General features: G+C 36.9%; 1 protein-coding gene across 1 annotated transcript in view; it reads left to right on the top strand.

Moving 5' to 3' along the window:
• Window positions 1-20,090, top strand: part of LOC308631641 (electrogenic sodium bicarbonate cotransporter 1-like) — a gene marked incomplete at both ends in the record, with an annotated part of 236,068 nt that overhangs the window by 130,474 nt on the left and 85,504 nt on the right. Inside the window, 3 exon segments of the mRNA XM_081263022.1 lie at window positions 482-504; window positions 508-617; window positions 14,723-14,883. Of these exon segments, the coding sequence (XP_081119148.1) occupies window positions 482-504; window positions 508-617; window positions 14,723-14,883 (294 nt within the window).

Below are 20,090 nucleotides of genomic sequence, written 5' to 3' on the forward strand. Positions count from 1 at the left end.
AGCCTGGGAGGGTCATGGGCTCAGACATTGGACAGAGGGAGGGTGGGTGGAAGGAGTGGGCCTAAGGAAAACCCAGGATTGGGGTGCTCTGTTGCCCCTCCCACAGCTATATGAAAATGTGATTGGTTCAAGATGATTTCTGTCTTATAATTTTGGATGGGTCATAAGTGAGGAAGGAGGAGAAGTCATGTGGTTGGGCCTCAGCACATCTGAGGGCGCAAGGTTCTTGGTTACAAACTACTCAGACCTGGAGCGCAGTTCTTTTGGAGAACTGAGATACAGTTTGGACCAAAAGAAGAGAGACCAATTTTGAGTGCTTTTTGGCTTTAGGTTGGGGATAAGGGAGAGTCAGCAAGAAAGATGTCTACTGAAAATGTGGAAGGGAAGCCCAATAACCCTGGGGAGAGAGGAAGATCTCGGAGCTACACTTTCCTCCGGGTTGTCCAGCCAGTGTTTAACCACAGTATTTTCACTTCTGCAGTCTCTCCTGCCGCAGAACGCATCTGATTCATCTTGGGAGAGGAGGATGACAGCCCAGCGCCTCCCCAGCTCTTCACCGAACTGGATGAGCTGCTGGCCGTGGATGGGCAGGAGATGGAGTGGAAGGAGACAGCCAGGTGAGGCATGGCTGATCATATGCTGTACTAACTCAGGGAAACGAGTGTGGGGCATGATAGGTGAGCCTGCAGGTGCCTTCCTCTCACCTCCACACCCTGAATGGGCAATGAGGGTGATGTTGCTGCTGCATTAAGGAGTGAACCACCCCTATTTCTTCTTTTCTTCTACATTGACATGGTTGCAGGGCACCCTTCCTTTCACTGTTGAATCATAGTTTCATTGCCCTGTGCTGTTGTAAGTTTGACTTTTATAATGAATGAGAAGTTGATCTCAATTTATATTCCTACTTTATGGTAAAGTATTTTATAGAGATAATAAACTCAGGCACCCAAAGATGATAGCCAATAGATGTGCAAATAACTCCGATTTATCTTGTGAGACCTTGTTTTATTCTCACTCCATGATAAGAGAGGCATTGTGAAGACGGTGATAGGAATTAGCAGAGTGGGATTTCAAGTAAAAACCTGTCATCTTCTAAACATCCAGCTAAAAGCAAGTAGAAGGTTCACTTCAATTTGGAGTTTAAAGACCTCAGTTTACTTTTATGCTCTGTTTCCTGTTAGCTGAATGGTATTTAGTTTCTTTGGTTTTATGCCAGATTCAGTGGTTTATGCCTATAATCCCAGTGATTCAGGAGGCTGAGGTAGGAGGAGTGCAAGTTTGAGGCCAACCTCAGCAGCTTATTAAGACCCCGCCTCAAAATAAAAAATAAAAAGAACTGCATATATAACTCAAAAGAAAAAAAAAGAACTCTGGATTCATCATCAATAATGAGTAGATAAAGTTCATTGGATTAGACAGAGCAATGAAGGGAAGGGAGGGGGTGTGAGAATAGAATAGTAGAATGAATTGGACATAACTTTCCTATGTTCAGTTATGAATGTACAACCAGTATAACTTCACATCCCGTTCAACCACAAGAATGGGATCCTAACTGGAATAAGTTGAACTCCATATATGTGTAATATGTCAAAATACACTCGACTGTCATGTATATCTAAAAAGAACAATAAAAAGTGTAGATAATCATACCTATTATGTATGATATGTATTTATGTTATATAAAATGTGTAATATTGGGGCTGGGGTTGAGGCTCAGTGTTAGAGTCCCTGCCTCGCACATGTGAGGCACTGGGTTTGATCCTCAACACCACATAAAAATAAATAAATACATTTTTAAAATGTGTAACATATTATGTATAATTATATCATATTTTTATCTACACACACACACATATATATAGATATAGAAATGCTTTCTACATTATTAACCACTATAACAGGTAGATAAACTTTCATGAGTTTCATGATTTCTGAGCTTTCCTTTACAAATAAATTCAGTTACATATCCCAGAGTAAATCTTCTTTTGTGACATGAATAATTATGTGATATAAAGACTTTGATATTGGTCTCTCATTGTTTTGTAATACAGAGATACCAATTTGTTTCAGTTTTCTAAATAAAATAATGTTAAGCTATGTCTTTTATAGACAATAATTTATTCATATCAATTCAATTTACCCAGTGCTTTTTTGAGTGATTAGTATATATCCAAGCATTATCTTATGTTCTGGGAGTGCAGTAGGGAGCAGAAGAAACACATACAGTGACCTCTGTACTTTATTGAAAAGTTTGAAGCAAGTTCAAAATGCTGTGTTACAATCTGAGGAATACCAATCAGTATCCTGATTTTTAGTTTAAGAGAAATAAAGCTAAAAAAGGCAAAGGTCTCCTGTGGTAATTGATGGAAATGGGACCTTCATCTGCTCTTCTATTCTAGATAGGCTATTCCAGAGTCAGAAAGAAGTTAATATTTTCATCATTATGATCAGTCAGAACAGATGAACTACAGAGAGCAAGCTCAATAGTCCCCCTTTTTCGACATCAGGGCTCTTTTAAGAGTTAAAGGAAGGACTTTTTTCTGAGGCATATCTTGAAAGTTTCACATATTATACCATTTACGATGAAGTCTTTGTCAATTTGATTGGGTTTTTATAGGTTAGGTACTCAGACTATGCTTTACAGATTTATGAATTTATTCTTATTTCCACAATTTTAAGTATTGCTGAATGTCTTCAGCCATTTGGTATTTTTAATACTGGAGAGGTTTTGTAAATTGATTCATTTGATAATGATTGAGAGGCTTTTATTATTCACCAAGAATTTTGAGGTAGCTTGGACTTACAGACACACCTGCTTTTAAAAAGTTTAGTAGAACCCGTGAAGACTTTCTTGCTTTCCATAACTTAAACCATGGTCAGCAAAGAAAAAAGACATTAGGTTATTCCTTACCCTCACAGTAGCATTAAGACAAGGGATCCGATTTTCAAATATTTTATTTCCACTTAATGGTAATTCTCCTTCTAATTGACATCTAGAGGGAGTGTGCTTGTTTAAACTCGTCTGTTTAATACTGAATTAATTTTTCTCTTTTACTTATAAAGCTTTGGTAGCACATCTGTATTTTACTCTAATGCTCTCAAAGATTTTTCCTTTTTGCTCTTTGGGACCTCTTGTGACACAGCAGTTGTCTCTTATTTCTCTTTTTAAGAACCAATAACTTGTATACTAAAAATCTTTAAAATATAATTTTAGTCCTTAAAGTGTCCTCCGAAAAGAAGGCTTCAGAGCAAAAACTTTTACTGGTGTCTCCATTTTATTCTCTTTTCTTTCTTTCTGTTAGGAAAGTATGGAGTGAAACTTGTATTAGTGCAACCTCAATTATGTGTTGTCAGGTCTTGGTCTAGCCTTGGCTTTGCTGTTCTCTGATTGTTTAATTTTTTTTTTTTTATTGGATGTTCACAACTTTACAAAACTCATGACAAATCATATTTCATAAAATAGAATCAATTGGGTTATGAACTCCCATTTTTTCCCCAAATACAGATTGCAGAATCACATCGGTTACACATCACATTTTTACATAATGCCATATTAGTGACTGTTGTATTCTGCTACCTTTCCTATCCTCTACTATCCCCCCTCCCCTCCCCTCCCATCTTCTCTCTCTACCCCATCTACTGTAATTCATTTCCCTCCATGTTTGTTATCCCATTCCCCTAGTAAACTCTTAAATGTAATTTTGTATAACAATGCGGGTCTCCCTCCATTTACATGTGATTTCCCTTTTTTTCTCCCTTTCCCTCCCGCCTCATGTCTCTGTTTAATGCTAGTCTTTTCTTCCTGCTCATCCTCCCTGTTCCGTTCTTAGTTGCTCTCATTATATCAAGGAAGACATTTGGTATTTGTTTTTTAGGGATTGGCTAGCTTCACTAAGCATAATCTGCTCTAGTGCCATCCATTTCCCTGCGAATTCCGTGATTTTGTCATTTTTTAGTGCTGCGTAATACTCCATGGTGTATAAATGCCACATTTTTTTTATCCATTCATCTATTGAAGGGCATCTGGGTTAGTTCCACAGTCTAGCAATTGTGAATTGTGCTGCTATGAACATCGATGTGGCAGTATCCCTGTAGTGTGCTCTTTTAAGGTCTTCAGGAAATAGCCCGAGTAGGGCAATAGCTGGGTCAAATGGTGGTTCCATTCCCAGCTTTCCCAGGAATCTCCATACTGCTTTCCAAATTGGCCGCACCCGTTTGCAGTCCCACCAGCAGTGAACAAGAGTACCCTTTTCCCCACATCCTCGCCAGCACTTGTTGTTGTTTGACTTCATAGTGGCTGCCAATCTTACTGGGGTGAGGTGGTATCTTAGGGTGGTTTTGATTTGCATTTCCTTGACTGCTAGAGATGGTGAGCATTTTTTCATGTACTTTGATTGTTTAATTTTGAACATATCACGGGGTCTCCCTGAGTTTGTGTTTTCTGTTCTATCAAAGGATCATAATATTGGGTTGTAGCCTTTCTAACATAAGCCTATTTTATTGCTCTAAAATTTTATTCAGATGTGTGTATTGTTGTAGTTAGCTGTGGCTGGTTTGATTCTTATTTTTATCTTGAAATTTTGTAGTTATCATAGAGTGCAGGGATTGTTGTCTGTTTTTTATTTCAGTCAAAATTAGACTGTGCTTTATTTGACATTATCCTTAGTCCCAAAAGGGTGGAGAGGTCGCAGTTCATTGTATAGGTAACCCAGTGTTGAATGAGATGGGCTTAATATTTCCCTTTAAGATCATTACAGATTAAAGTGATCTTGAATTATTTACTATCATCTTTGAAGACTTTTTTTTTAAGCATCTTTGCCATCTTAGTGATGTAATCAGTTTCTCAGAGACTGTATTGCCTGTAGGAAGAGCACTGGGAGTATACTGTGTGTCAGGGAGAAGTTGTCTAGGAATAAAAAGCACTCACACTCATTAATAGCCCACACTTTATAACTTCTCATATGTAGTATTTGCCACAATTACTATTAATTAATTTTTATCACTAATTTGTGTTTTTATTATTTCCATCTGTTTTCCCTCATGACACTAAACCTGGGGACTACCATGGCTGTTCACTATGGTGTTCCCAGTGCCTTGCTGTTCTTGATTCATACTGGGTGATAAATATTTGTTGAATATGTGATAAGTTCATAACTGATTGCCTTAGAAATAACCACTTTGCAAATTCCATGATTTTGTCATTTTTTAGTGCTGCGTAATATTCCATGGTATATAAATGCCACATTTTTTTTATCCATTCATCTATTGAAGGGCATCTGGGTTGATTTCACAGTCTAGCAATTGTGAATTGTGCTGCTATGAACATCGATGTGGCAGTATCCCTGTAGTGTGCTCTTTTAAGGTCTTCAGGAAATAGTCCGAGTAGGGCAATAGCTGGGTCAAATGGTGGTTCCATTCCCAGCTTTCCCAGGAATCTCCATACTGCTTTCCAAATTGGCCGCACCCGTTTGCAGTCCCACCAGCAGTGTACAAGAGTACCCTTTTCCCCACATCCTCGCCAGCACTTGTTGTTTGACTTCATCATGGCTGCCAATCTTACTGGGGTGAGGTGGTATCTTAGGGTGGTTTTGATTTGCATTTCCTTGACTGCTAGAGATGGTGAGCATTTTTTCATGTACTTATTGATTGATTGTATGTCCTCCTCTGAGAAGTGTCTGTTCAGGTCCTTGGCCCATTTGTTGATTGGGTTATTTGTTATCTTATTGTCTAATTTTTTGAGTTCTTTGTATACTCTGGATATTAGGGCTCTATCTGAAGTGTGAGGAGTAAAAATTTGTTCCCAGGATGTAGGCTCCCTATTTACCTCTCTTATTGTTTCTCTTGCTGAGAAAAAACTTTTCAGTTTAAGAAAGTCCCATTTGTTGATTCTTGTTATTAACTCTTGTGCTATGGGTGTCCTATTAAGGAATTTGGAGCCCGTCCCCACAATCTGTAGATCGGAGCCAACTTTTTCTTCTATCAGACGGAGAGTCTCTGATTTGATATCTAGCTCCTTTATCCACTTTGAGTTGACTTTTGTGCGTGGCGAGAGGGGGGGATTTAGTTTCATTTTGTTGCATATGGATTTCCAGTTTTCCCAACACCATTTGTTGAAGATGCTATCCTTTCTCCATTGCATGTTTTTAGCCCCTTTATCAGATATAAGATAGTTGTAGCTTTGTGGATTAGTCTCTGTGTCCTCTATTCTGTACCATTGGTCCACCCGCCTGTTCTGGTACCAGTACCATGCTGTTTTTATTACTATTGCTCTGTAGTATAGTTTGAAGTCTGGTATCGCTATACCACCTGATTCACACTTCCTGCTTAGAATTGTTTTTGCTATTCTGGGTCTTTTGTTTTTCCATATGAATTTCATGATTGCTTTATCTATTTCTACAAGAAATGCCATTGGGATTTTGATTGGCATTGCATTGAACCTATAGAGAACTTTTGGTAATATCGCCATTTTGATGATGTTAGTTCTGCCTAACCATGAACAGGGTATATTTTTCCATCTTCTAAGATCCTCTTCTATTTCTCTCTTTAGGGTTCTGTAGTTTTCATTGTATTAGTCTTTCACCTCTTTTGTTAGGTTGATTCCCAAGTATTTTATTTTTTTTGAGGATATTGTGAATGGAGTGTTTTTCCTCATTTCTGTTTCAGAAGTTTTATCGCTGATATACAGAAATGCCTTTGATTTATGAGTGTTGATTTTATATCCTGCCACTTTGCTGAATTCATTTATTAGTTCTAGTAGTTTTTTTGTAGACCCTTTTGGGTCTTCTAGGTATAGAATCATGTCATCCGCAAATAGTGATAATTTAAGTTCTTCTTTTCCTATTTTTATGCCTTTAATTTCTTTCGTTTGTCTAATTGCTCTGGCCAGTGTTTCGAGAACTATATTGAATAGAAGTGGTGATAGGGGGCATCCCTGTCGTATTCCAGATTTTAGAGGGAATGCCTTCAATTTTTCTCCATTCAGAATGATGCTAGCCTGAGGCTTGGCATAGATAGCTTTTACAATGTCGAGGTAAGTTCCTGTTATCCCTATTTTTTTCTAACGTTTTGAACATAAAGGGATGCTGTACTTTGTCAAATGCTTTTTCTGCGTCTATTGAGATGATCATATGGTTCTTCTCTTTAAGCCTATTGATGTGGTGAATAACATTTATTGATTTCCGTATATTGAACCATCCTTGCATCCCAGGGATGAATCCTACTTGATCATGGTGCACAATTTTTTTGATATGCCTTTGTATCCAATTCGCCAGAATTTTATTGAGGATTTTTGCATCTAGGTTCATTAGAGATATTGGTCTGTAGTTTTCTTTCTTTGAGGCGTCTTTGAAAGAGCAGATTATGCTTAGTGAAGCTAGCCAATCCCTAAAAAACAAATACCAAATGTCTTCTTTGATATAATGAGAGCAACTAAGAGCAGAACAGTGAGGCTGAGCAGGAAGAAAAGACTAGCATTAAACAGAGACATGAGGCGGGAGGGAAAGGGAGAAAAAAAAAAGGGAAATCACATGGAAATGGAGGGAGACCCTCATTGTTATACAAAATTATATATAAGAGTTTACGAGGGGAATGGGATAACAAACATGGAGGGAAATGAATTTCAATAGATGGGGTAGAGAGAGAAGATGGGAGGGAAGGGGAGGGGGGATATTAGAGGATAGTAAAGGTAGCAGAATACAACAGTCACTAATATGGCAGTATGTAAAAATGTGATGTGTAACCGATGTGATTCTGCAATCTGTATTTGGGGTAAAAATGGGAGTTCATAACCCAATTGATTCTAATCTATGAAATATGATTTGTCATGAGCTTTGTAATGTTGTGAACATCCAATAAAAAAAATAAATAAATGTAATCCTGACTGCAAAAAAAAAAAAAAGAAATAACCACTTTGGATATAATGGTTTTTTAGACATATTAATTGGCCAAAGTTGGAATTCTATTATAATTTCTCTCTTTCTGAATGATGAATGCTTGTGGAACAACAGCCCCAAGGTACCTAGCATATCACTGATAAAGCAGAAGAAGACCTTTGTTTAAAGTTTTAAACTACTTCATCAATGTGTGAATAGCACCTGCATTTTTATCTCTAAGCTAGACTTCTTTCCTTACTTAATTGGAATTAAATATAATTGGAACTATTGGGAGTCTCAAAATCCATGTTTCCAGATCTGCATCTCCTACAGATTTCTCCACATCAGTAAATAGTTTACTCTTCTAGTTGTGTCAGCCAGAATGTTGGTCTTTTTTGATGCCTGTCTTTCCCTTTACCTGCTATTTGATCAACTGGCAAATTCTGTTTCTCCCTTAAAGGTACTCAGATATTCAGATGTCTTACCACATTTCACCTTCAGTACTCCCATGACCTTGGCGCAGGCTACCATCTTGCACCTAGATTACTGTGAGTGGCTCCACCTAGTTGGTCTCTCTGCACCAGCCCTTACTTCCCTCATGAGCTATCCACCCTGGTCTCTTTGACCTTATCTCCTCTTTTCTTTCTCCTTATTCAGTCTGCTTGATCCCCACTGGCCTGTCAGGCTCTACTCTGTCAAGGACTTTGCCCTTGCTGTCCCCTCTTCCTGCCATGTACCACCACAGTTACCTGCAGAATTCATTTCCCCTCCTTCAGGTCTTCATTCAAATATTATCTTCCCAGGGCTGCCCTATCTATAGTTGAAACTTTCCCTCAACACTTCCTAGCACTTGCTCATCATTACTTTAGTTTTTACCACTTGTCACCATTTGGCGTATTATGTATATTGTTATTGTCCTTTCCCAATAGAACTAAAGTTCTGTGAGGGCAGTTGTTTTGTTTATCACTCTATTCCTAGTGCTAGGTACTACCTGGCACATACTTATGCTCAAGAAATATAGGTTAATAGAATGAATGAAAAGAGAAATAGAGCCTTGATCCTTAGTTTGCTGCTCCATCTAAATTCTCTGAAGGTTTGGAAATGATTATGCTTCCAGAAATGTTCAGATTTTAAGCAGTCTTTACTTCAGAATGTTTTTTTGTGGTAATTTGACTTCTATTTGTGATGTCCATTTCCCAGACATGATAATTTATTTTCCCCTATTAAAAGTTCTCCAACCTACCAGACTAATAAAAAAGCTTTTGCTTAGAAGGAATTCATTTTATATATGAAGATGTGACATGAATCTTTTTCTGATTTTAAAAAAAATTTGAGAATTCTGTCCTGCAACAACCTCAGTTGATAGACATGTTTTGCGGGGAGAGGGCTGGGGTTTGAATTTCAGGCTTCATGAATGCTAAGAAGGTGCCCTACCACTGGGCTACACTCACAGGTGGTAGAATGTTGTATTCCAAGGAGAGCTAACCTTTCATACTTCTCCAGCTTAATGCAGTTTCTATGGAGTCTATACTCCACAGAACACAATTCCCCCCTACTTTTCCTTTTTAGGTTCTATACTTTTCAGTTGGTACTGATTTGATTTGACTGAGAATATTCTACATGGAGCCTCAGCATTACTGTGGTTTGAATCCTACTTCAGGAATTTCAGGTTGGCCCTGTGCCTCAAACAATAAGGAGATTGTTTCCAGTAATAGGGGAGATGCCCTATTTAAGTCTTATAAGGTGCAGTAGTCATGTAGTACTATGAACAAGAGAAGTTTTTACTTATATGGAGTTTAAAGTAACAGTCAATTCTATCTGCCACCCACCCATCTTTTCACATCCTGTCTCTGTTCTTCTTTTTCCTGTAAGTTAGAACTTTGAATTTTCAGCGACTCTTCCAAAACAGAGCCCAAGTTGAACACTGCACAAAGGATAGACTTATCAGACCCCACAAATGCATCTTATCAATGGAATGGCAAGGAATGTGACTCTTTTTTTAAAAGAGTACTTCTGAATGTTTGCTCATTATAAAAATGACATTCACTGAGATAGCAGTGATTAAAATCAAATCATTTGGAAATGGTACAGAAGTCTTGCTTCTTGTTAAGAACCTAGGTATCAGCTAGTGGGTTCATGAAGCAAGTGGGTAAAAAGAATAATTTGTGGCCCAGATTTGGTGATGGCCCAACAACTGGAGGAAGGGACTCCCCCCCTCTCCCCCCAACTCTTTATTTCTTTGAGCTAGGAATATATCTGCAAATGTGATTATTGTTTTTTGGCTTTGCTTCAGTAAATTTTCAGATGGACAGTGCTGGAATTCACTACTGTTAAGTGAATGTGTTAAAGATCACTTATCCAGCATAACTCAAACAGTGCTGGCAAACCTGGGTAAAAAGAAAAGCTGTCACAGTTTCAACAGATAGGAGCCAACAAAGGGAAAGGGTGTTGATGTTTCATGTCCAGTGGGACAGCACAAGGGAACACCTATTTGTGTTTCGGCTGATTGACCTGACTCACCTCTGGGAAACCTAATTTAAGGTCACGGTCATGACACATCAGAAGGTACACTGACCCTGTGGATTTTGACATGGATCACTTTCTTTCCAATCTACACTTTCTCTCTTTTTGTACTGAATTACTCTGGGAAATTCCATTTGAGACCATTTTTTTTTTCTGTAAGAAAAAGGCTTGAGAATTCTAATCAGAATGTAATTATATGTAGTTACATCTAGATAATTATATGCAATAATTTTTACAGTCCATCTAGAAACTTAAGAATTCTCCTTAAAATCATACTTTATCCCAGGTATGTACTAGCATCGACTTCTTTTATATGTAATGAGGCATTTATTAATTAGCAAGAAATTTAGTATCATTTCAGTAGTTTTATGTAGTTGGGTTATATTCTAGTGCAAAGGTCGTGTCTATTTTCCACTGTAAAACTGGAAGGTTTTTAAGTTAGAGGTCTTGTCTTTTCTTAATTATATTTAATCATATGATTGGAAAGTTGCAAAATCCAGTGATTCCCAGTGGACCTTCTGTTTCTTCAACAAACGAGTGAAAAGCTGTTTGGTTGGCAGTCACTCAAAGTGTGGTAAACTGGAAAGTACTTTATCATTATTCTTCTAAGACTTTGGAATAAATAAACTTCACCTAATAAACTCCCCTCCAAGGGTACAACGGTTTTGTAATTGCAAGCATTTAAAAAGCCAACTTTTGAAATTAATTTTCCTGTAATATGTCAAGTACTGAAACAAGAGGAAAAGTCAGAAACTTATTCCAAATATATGGTTACTCATAGTCATTATGAAGGGTACATAGTGGCTTTTAGTACACTCTACAATAAAAACGTCTGTTTTTTTTAAAAAACATAATTGCATGGTTATAAAGCACCTTTACAGATTCATTGGCACTCAGGCTGAACTTTGGTCTTTTGCCTTAGCCTTCTTTTTAATGGCTTCTGATTTGAATTGAGTAGTGTTCAGTTTTTTTTTTTCCCCACAAGTTTGTCCTTGGTATGTGAGGTAGATAGATATAGTGCGTGCAGTTTCCAGAATGAAACTATCTGCAAACAATCTGTTTATATGGGCACACCATTCTTTTGTGCTTAAATGAATATGTTGAAAGTATAATTGTTCCTTGAACACTTGAGATAGTACATTCTGAAGGAATTTCATAGGCCTTATCCCAGGGTTCCGTTATGCTGTTAGCTGTGCTATAATATGACATCATCACAGCTCTCAATATTTACTGAAGGCAAAGTGAAGTAGTTGCTGAGCTGAGATAATACTTATCCCTTAGGAATGTAGATTTTAAGCAAAGGCTAGTTTTAAGACTTTATGTTTCCATTCGTTTATGGTTAAATCTTGACCTAAAGGGCTAGTATAATCCAGAAGGGTGAGTAATGCTATTTTGTAAGTCCAACTTAGTTGGGATTTATGATTTCTAATTTTTAAAATGTACTTTTAAAATGTCTTCAAATTCATATTTTAAGTTCAATCAGGTTCCTTACACTGTTAACTATGGAGAGGAATGCATAAGAGGCAGCCACAAAGGAATCCAGTGATTTTGCTTCTCTTTTTTTAACAAAAATTTTATTAAATTTATTTTGTTTGGGCAGTTGAGGATTGGCTTAGCCTTTTTTGGCTACAGTAATATAATATCATAGATTGGGTAGCTTATAGATAACAGAAATGTATTTCTCACAGTTCTGAAGGCTGGGAAGTCCAAGATCAAGGCCACAGCAGCAGTAGTGTCTGAGGGGTGATACTTTCTCATGTAAAGTGCCTTTTTAGCTGTATCCTCACATAGTAGAAGAGGCTATCTGTCTACTTGGGACTCTCTCTATAAGGGCACTAATCCCAATCACAAGGACTCCACCCTTCTGATCAAAGTACTTCCAAAGTACTTCCTAATACTATCACCTTGGGGGTAAGATTTCAACATATGAATGTCAGGGAACATAAACATTTATACCATAGCAAGGGTAATGGCAGAAAAGAACCACTGTCAAATACTGGACATCAGTGATGTATAGTTTTCTTTTAAGGAACAGGTTTAGCAGTACAGGTTGATGGAAATTAATAGAAAGGAGACACTCATTTAGTAAGGATATTAGGGTAATGAGGACATATAAGATATTTCATTTAAAATAATTTCTAGTTGATTCTTGTCATTCATCTTGGGCTTGAATCTACCACCAAAGAATCTACCTGTAATTTAATAAGAATATACTTAGAAATAGAAAATGAGGAGTCACTACACTCTCTATAAATTATATAACTCTATGTAACCCTGACTTGATTTCATATACCATGAAATCTTCTGTCTACTGGAGCCTGAACTTGGGCAATAAATTATAACCTCAGATGTAAATACAGTTCCCACAACCATTACCAAAAAACATGGTTAAAGAATTTATGAACAAGTTGGAAAAAATGTTATACCTAAAGTTAACCAATGTATCATATTGCATAAAATGATTATTCTTGAAATAACCCTGATTACCTAATTACCTCTTATTGTTTTGGTTACACCCATAGAATTCTATAAGTGTGTGATGTAAAACTGTCATTTTTTTCTTCTCCTAGCCCCTTCTATTTCTCTGGCTCTCATTCAAACCAAAATGAAGAAGTGCTAATTCAATCACAGGTGTGCATATACGCACACCAACATGCATGCAAGAGTATTAGGACTCATTGATTCTTTACTGGAGTGTGAGTCAACCACTCTTGTAGAAATAAACTAGGTTTCATTCTGAATTTCAGAGCCTCTTTGGTGTTGTTGTTGACCTTTTAAATCTTGGGGAAAACATTTAAAAATCTCCACTGCTTACCTTTTTTGGGGTGTGGGATATAAGGGGAAAAAGCAGGGGTCTTAGAATTGAGTGAGATTGGGATGGGGTTACCACTGACACAGGAATTGCCTGGCTCTCTGGGGCTTCATGACAGGAGCATGGAGGGAGAGTCTTTGAATATGGCAGAATACTTCTGAATCATATTTGTGTTAGTCTTGATTAAATTCTAAATATTATCTGGCTTTGTGGTTGATCGCTTGATCTATTTTCACTCGGTTTCTCCTGATGTGTGTTTCCCTTTCCTTTGGGGTTGGTAAGAGTTCTATAAATAATACTTTATATAGAGTTTCCTCTGTTCTCTGCCCTTTGTTCTCATCTTTGGTGAGTTAGGTGAGTGTTTAGCTTTTTCTAGGAAAACATTTTTTCAATCATTAACCCTTTGGGTGAAAAATGTAGGAAAAACAATTTTTAACTCCCTCTTTCTTTTATCCAGTATCTTTCATAATGTTTGAATAAAACAAAGCAGTGTGTTCATTTGGATGGTGATGTATAGCAATCAAAGATGCTTTTCTGTTTCCTTTAACAGTGTACGACAGTCCATGTGTAATGTATGGGATATAAAAACTACCAAATGTGCTTTGCTCTACCTGAACTTTTTGTTTCTGAATATTGCCGTATTATCAAAATGTCTAGGAGTCTTAGAAAGCAGCAGCTATGGCTGTTTGTTCCATTGCTAAGGTTTATAGAAGATCTGTTATTATCAGAGTAGATCTGTTTTTCACTGAGCTTGTATATTTTTAAACACACATGGAACCAGACTTGCAGGCGAAAGCTTCTGTTAGAATCTCAATGAGAGGGAGCATTTGTTAGCTGAGAAATAAACAAAGACACAGCAAACATGATGACCCTCTGTTAAGCATCCACAAAGGGAAACTTTATGTTCATTTCACCACTTGACACATCAGGGTTTCCAACTGTTTGAGATAAATATTGGTTCATCACTAATATTTTACCTTACATGAACCTGCCTTGTGAAGTCTCAATAAGATCCTCATGGTGGTGGCTATTTTTATACATTGTAGGTTCTATCCACATGGAGAATTTTGAGATGCATATTTTTCTACCTTATTTAAAAAGTTTAGTTAAAGAATCATTCTTGGGGGCTGTGGTTGTGGCTCAGTGGTAGAGCACTTGCCTAACATGTGTGAGATACTGGGTTCAATCCTTACCACCATACAAAAATAAAAAAAATAAAAAATAAAATCATTCTTGGTGTTTTCATGGTTACATGTGGGCAGGTATAAAAACAAAGATGTTTTGTCTCTTTTTGGTTACTTTTATTCTCTCTAACTGTAGGGTGAGGAGTGGTCTATGACTCTGGGTGTATTCCAGAAGGTAATGCAATAAATGATAGAGTAAGCTATTAAAACTTTACAAAATGAGACATAAAAAAGAAAGTTCTGGTAAGAGTGGAAATGGAGGGGTTGACATTGCTATTTCTAGAGGAAGTTGGAGCAATTTTAATTATTATTCACTATTTTCATCTTTCTAGATGGATTAAGTTTGAAGAAAAAGTGGAACAAGGTGGGGAGAGGTGGAGTAAGCCCCATGTGGCCACGTTGTCCCTACACAGCTTATTTGAGCTTAGGACATGTATGGAGAAAGGATCGATCATGCTTGACCAGGAGGCTTCTTCTCTCCCACAGTTGGTGGGTAAGTATACTGTTTAGGTTCCTATTACTATTTTGCCTTCACAAGTCATGAGTCTACATTAATGCAGAGGCCTACTAGTGGAAGTAGAGTTGAATAGTATATAACAATCTTTTCCTTTCCACATTGTGAAATTAGTGTGGTTTATTGTAGAAAAGTTGAAAGTCAGAAAAGAAAAATGTAGCTGAGCACAGAGGCACACACCTGTAATCCTAGTGGCTTGGGAGGCTGAGGCAGGAGGATCGTGAGTTCAAAGCCAGCCTCAGCAAAGCGAGGTGCTAAGCAACTCAGTGAAACCCCATCACTAAATAAAATACAAAATAGGGCTGGGGATGTTGCTCAGTGGTCAAGTGCCCCTGAGTTCAACCCCAGGTACCCCTCTTCACCCCCCAAAAAAGATAAAAAAATAAAATGTCTTCTGTAATATGTCTCTAGTCAAAACCATTGTTAACATTTGGAAATATTTTCTTCCTGATTTATTTTCCAATCTTCTCTTTCATGCTTTTCATTTTTTATATTATTTTTCCTTATATTTAGGATTGTACTATTTATTTATAGATTTGTATTAATTTAATTCACTTATTGGCACAAGATTAATATTTTGAGTAGACTCTCTCACTCACCCATCTTTGGTCTTATCAGACCAGAAGTTGGCACATTAAATTTCTAGAACTCTTTGACCTACACGTTGCATCGAGCTTCTGTGCACTTCAGTTTCAGCATCTGCAAAATGGAGCTTAAATCTTCTATAAAAAGGGAAATAGTCTGGGTCCTGCATTGGATGTCAAGCTTTTTAGCTGTGTATAGAGAAAGCTTATGAAGGCAGCGAGCAGGTAGGACCTTTTGGGTTAGTGACTGAGTCAGTTCACATTGTTGCTGAGTATTATTTGTATCACCAAGAACTTGTGAAATTTCTCTGCCTGAAATTCTACCATTTAAAGATTCATTCCATCGAGCCCAGGGTTTGTCCTCTATAAACATGTGCACATTCTCTGGAAGGTATCGTGTATCAATCCCATGAGATATAGAATGACATCACAGGAAAGATGATGGATTTAAAATTGGGAGGGGGGGCTTTAATTAAAGTTTACCTCTGCTGACATGGGTGACCAAGGATAAAGCAAGTAATTTAACTCTTGTGCAGTCTTATTAATCTATAAAAGCAGGATGAAGCAGAGTTGTTATGAGAATAAAATGAGATCATTAGATGTATTTGTTACAATTTAATTATCTAGATCTTTTTACATGTCACCTGGCAGAGGGCTGAGTGAAGACCGAGTCAGGTTAAATAGATGCTCAGGGATTTCATGAGCAGGAAAAAAGATTCCAAATGGTGTGGCAGACAGAGCTGGAAATGGTTGCATAGTTTCTTGACTATGCCTGGAGCTGATCAACAGGAGATGAAAGTCAAAGTGGAATTACACATGGGAGCTTTTCTTTAAAGCTGTCTTTGGGGTCTTCAGCACCAGAAAGAGCTTAAGGAGCTTCTGGTCTTCAGCAGCTAATTGACCCCTTTACATGTAGTAGAAGACAGATTCCACATTAAATTGGAACCTCTTTAGCCAATGGCCACAGAGAGAACTTCTGATATTTACTGCATTTAAGAAAGGTTAATCGAAGCATTTTATGTTCTTGCATTAATTTTCCATTACCTTTTATTATCAACTGTGAACCTTTTCCCTAACCTCCATGCATTTACTTTAAAAATTGTCATTACATGTTAAAATTAGACACCACTGGGTCATTTTGAGGTATCATCCTTCACTAATATGTTTGCTCCACAGTCCCTGGGGCAAGTAGGCAGAGAGCCAGCGCTGTCATTCTGGAGCTAATAATACAGACATACAGTTCAGAGGCAAATCACATGTCATGAGCAAAACAAAGGGAGAAAGGGGGAAGAGGCTGGTTTTGCAGGCATGGGAAGAAAGCTTGCTTGAAAGAGTGTAACTGGCTAACAACAAAGACTTACAGATCCTTGGAGAGAATCAAAACCTTCTGGAGGGTAAAACATGAAGAATAAAAGGTCCTATTTTATCTAGTTTAAAATGACAGAAGATGGAACAGTAATTTGAAGAGTTATAGTCATTTAGTTAAGAAAAAAATCCTTTCTAGCAGAGGGTAAAATGGAGTTGTTCCCAAATCCTGAATCATGCTATAATTTTCAGTTGAAAATTATTCACAGCTAAGTCTTAAGATGCATCTCCCCCCACACTCCAATTTTATTTCAAAAATAAGATGAAAAACTAATAGCAACTATGATAGCAAATATCAAAAAACAATAGTATGCTGCTTATTCTTCTTTGCAGTCCACCAGCTACCACGTCTCATCAGTCTGCCTCTCAGAGGCTTCCCACCCTGAGCTCAAAGGCAGTGCCATAGGAGGGGCCTTGAGATGCATGGGGGCTATGAGTGGCGGGTGACTATTTAAGCAGGTGTCACTTCTCATACTTACCAAAAAAAAAAAAAAAGAAACAAAAATTTAGCCTAATTCTGATTCTTCTCAGGACCTCTATGTGCTTTTTCCATGAAGAACCCCTTCTGCATGCTAATAGAAAAACTTATCTTTTTAAAAAAGTATCATAAAGGGTAAAACATTTTCATGGATTATTTTAATAGTTTTATTATTAGCATCATCATCATAATTCTACATTTAACGAGTGTCATTCATATTTGAAGCCAAGTCCATGGGAATTTTCCTTCCCTTCTAAGTTAAAAACATTATAAGCCATTTCAGGTATTCTATTATGATAAAAAATGGATCAGGGAAATGTACCTCTATTTTTGGAGCTCATTTTGTATGTAAAGGCATTCCTGAGCTGTGCATGTTGGCAGATGTGTGAGTTCTGTTGCTTCTTGCTTTTCACACCTTTTTATATTTTCAAAATGACTTTATTTCTATTGTTTCTTCTAATTACAAAACGAATATATGCTTATTTTAAACTAATACAGAAAAATGTAACCCACAAAAATAGAAATACCCACTCAACTAATTTTCAGATCTATCTTCTCAGGTTGCTTGCCTGCTTTCTTTTCTTTTCATTTACACACACACACACACACACACACACACACATTATTTATTTTAGTAAAGGTACTAAATATAGTTCAGATACTACTGAACTATATCCCCATCCCTTTTTATTTTTTGAGGCAGAGTTGCTAAGAATGATCTTGAAATTGTGATCCTCTGGCTACAGCTCTGCCAACTTGCTGGGATTATAGTCATGCACCACTGTACCTGCGTCTCAGCATTTTTTCTATGCAACCGTTTATGCATCTATAATTTATTTCACAAAGCAGAATCATAGTGCCTCATTTTTTTAAAAAAAGAAATCTTTATTTTATTTACTTATTTGTATGTGGTACTGAGGATCGAACCCAGTGCCTGAAGCATGTGAGGCAAGAGCTCTACCACTGAGCTACAACCTCAGTCCACATACTGCCTCATTTTAAAACATAACAATATTTTTCCATGTTATTAAATTTGAATGTAATTTTAATGTATTAAAATTACACAGTATTATCACACAGTGTTTAATAATCTATTATTGGGTGTTTAAATTGCCTTCAAATTTTTTATTGTAAAGAAAAGAAGCAAAGATATTTCTTATAGTTTCGTGAAATTGTTAGATTATTTTCTTGGTATGAATTTCTAATGGTAGAATGTTCAGAAGCTTTGAACATATTCAAAGGTTTTGATATGTATTTGTGAAACAATCTTCAAGAAAGTGTCCTAGTCACTTTATCATTAATGCATAAAATTGCCTGCTGCATGCACCCTTCATACCATGGGGGATTGATTTGTCTTTTTAATTTTTATCACTTTGGTGGATTAAAAAAATACCTCATAATTGGTTTAATTTGCATAAATTTGTTTAAATTGTCTTTCTTAATCTTGAAGTTGAGTATTTGCGTATTTTTTTGGCCCTTTGTATTGCTTTTAAGAAGTCATTTGTGACCTTTGGCCATTTTTCTGTTGCATCACATCTTTCTTTTCTTTTTTTTTTTTTTAAAGAGAGAGTGAGGAGAGAGAGAGAGAGAGAGAGAGAGAGAGAATTTTTTTTTTAATATTTATTTTTTTTAGTTCTCGGCCGCACGCATGCCAGGGGAGCGCGCTACCGCTTGAGCCACATCCCCAGCCCCTCACATCTTTCTCTTGGTTTGCAAAAGTTCTGCATGTATTGATTCTTTTCTTGTCTAGAGTTTTCTTTTTAAATCTAAATAAAAACATGTGACCTGGAGAAAGATCTAAACTGTGAGTCAAAAAAACTGGTTTTATTGTTTTTGTTTTTGTTTTTGTTTTTTTTTTGCCTCTAGTGAGTCTACATGTGTGGACCAGCACCTCTCTAGCCCGCTCTTTTCTCACCTGTGTAATAAGAGCTTGAACTCTTTATTTTTTTAATTTGTTTTAATTAGTTATATATGACAGTAGAATGCATTTATGTACTTTGATATACATAGATGGCATGCAATTTCTCAATTTTCTGTGTGTACATGTTGCAGAATCATATTGGTCATGTGGTCACATATATACATACAGTAATAATGTCTGTTTCATTCTACTATCTTTCCTAGCCCCACATTTCCCCTCTCTTCCCCTCCCATCACTTCCCTCTACCTAATCTAAGGTAATGCTGTTCTTCCCTAGTGCCCCCTACCTTATTGTGAATTAGCATCTGCATATTAGAGAAAACATTTGGCCTTTGGTTTTGTGGGATTGGCTTATTTCACTTAGCATGATCTTCTCTAACTTCAACCATTTACTGGCAAATACCATAATTTCACTCTTTAAAGCTGAGTAATATTCCATGGAGTATATATACCACATTATATTTATTCATTCATCTATTGAGGGACACCTAGGTTGGTTCCATAGTATAGCTATTGTGAATTGAGCTGCTACAAACATTGATGTGGCTGCATCACTATAGTATGCTGGTTTTAATTCCTTTGGGTATAAACCAAGGAGTGGGATAGCTGGTTAAATAGTGGTTCCACTTCCAATTTTCTGAGGAATCTCTATACTGCTTTCCATAGTGGCTGCACCAATTTGCAGTCCCACCAGCAATGTATGAGTATACCTTTTTTACCTCATCAACATTTATTATTGACTATATTCTTGATGATTGCCATTCTGACAAAAATGAGATGAAATCTTAGAGTAGTTTTGATTTTCATTTCTCTAATTGCTAGAGATTTTGAACACTTTT

Source organism: Spermophilus citellus, assembly GCF_964194105.1.
Source record: "Spermophilus citellus genome assembly, chromosome: 12".
In the NCBI taxonomy this organism is placed as follows: domain Eukaryota; kingdom Metazoa; phylum Chordata; class Mammalia; order Rodentia; family Sciuridae; genus Spermophilus; species Spermophilus citellus.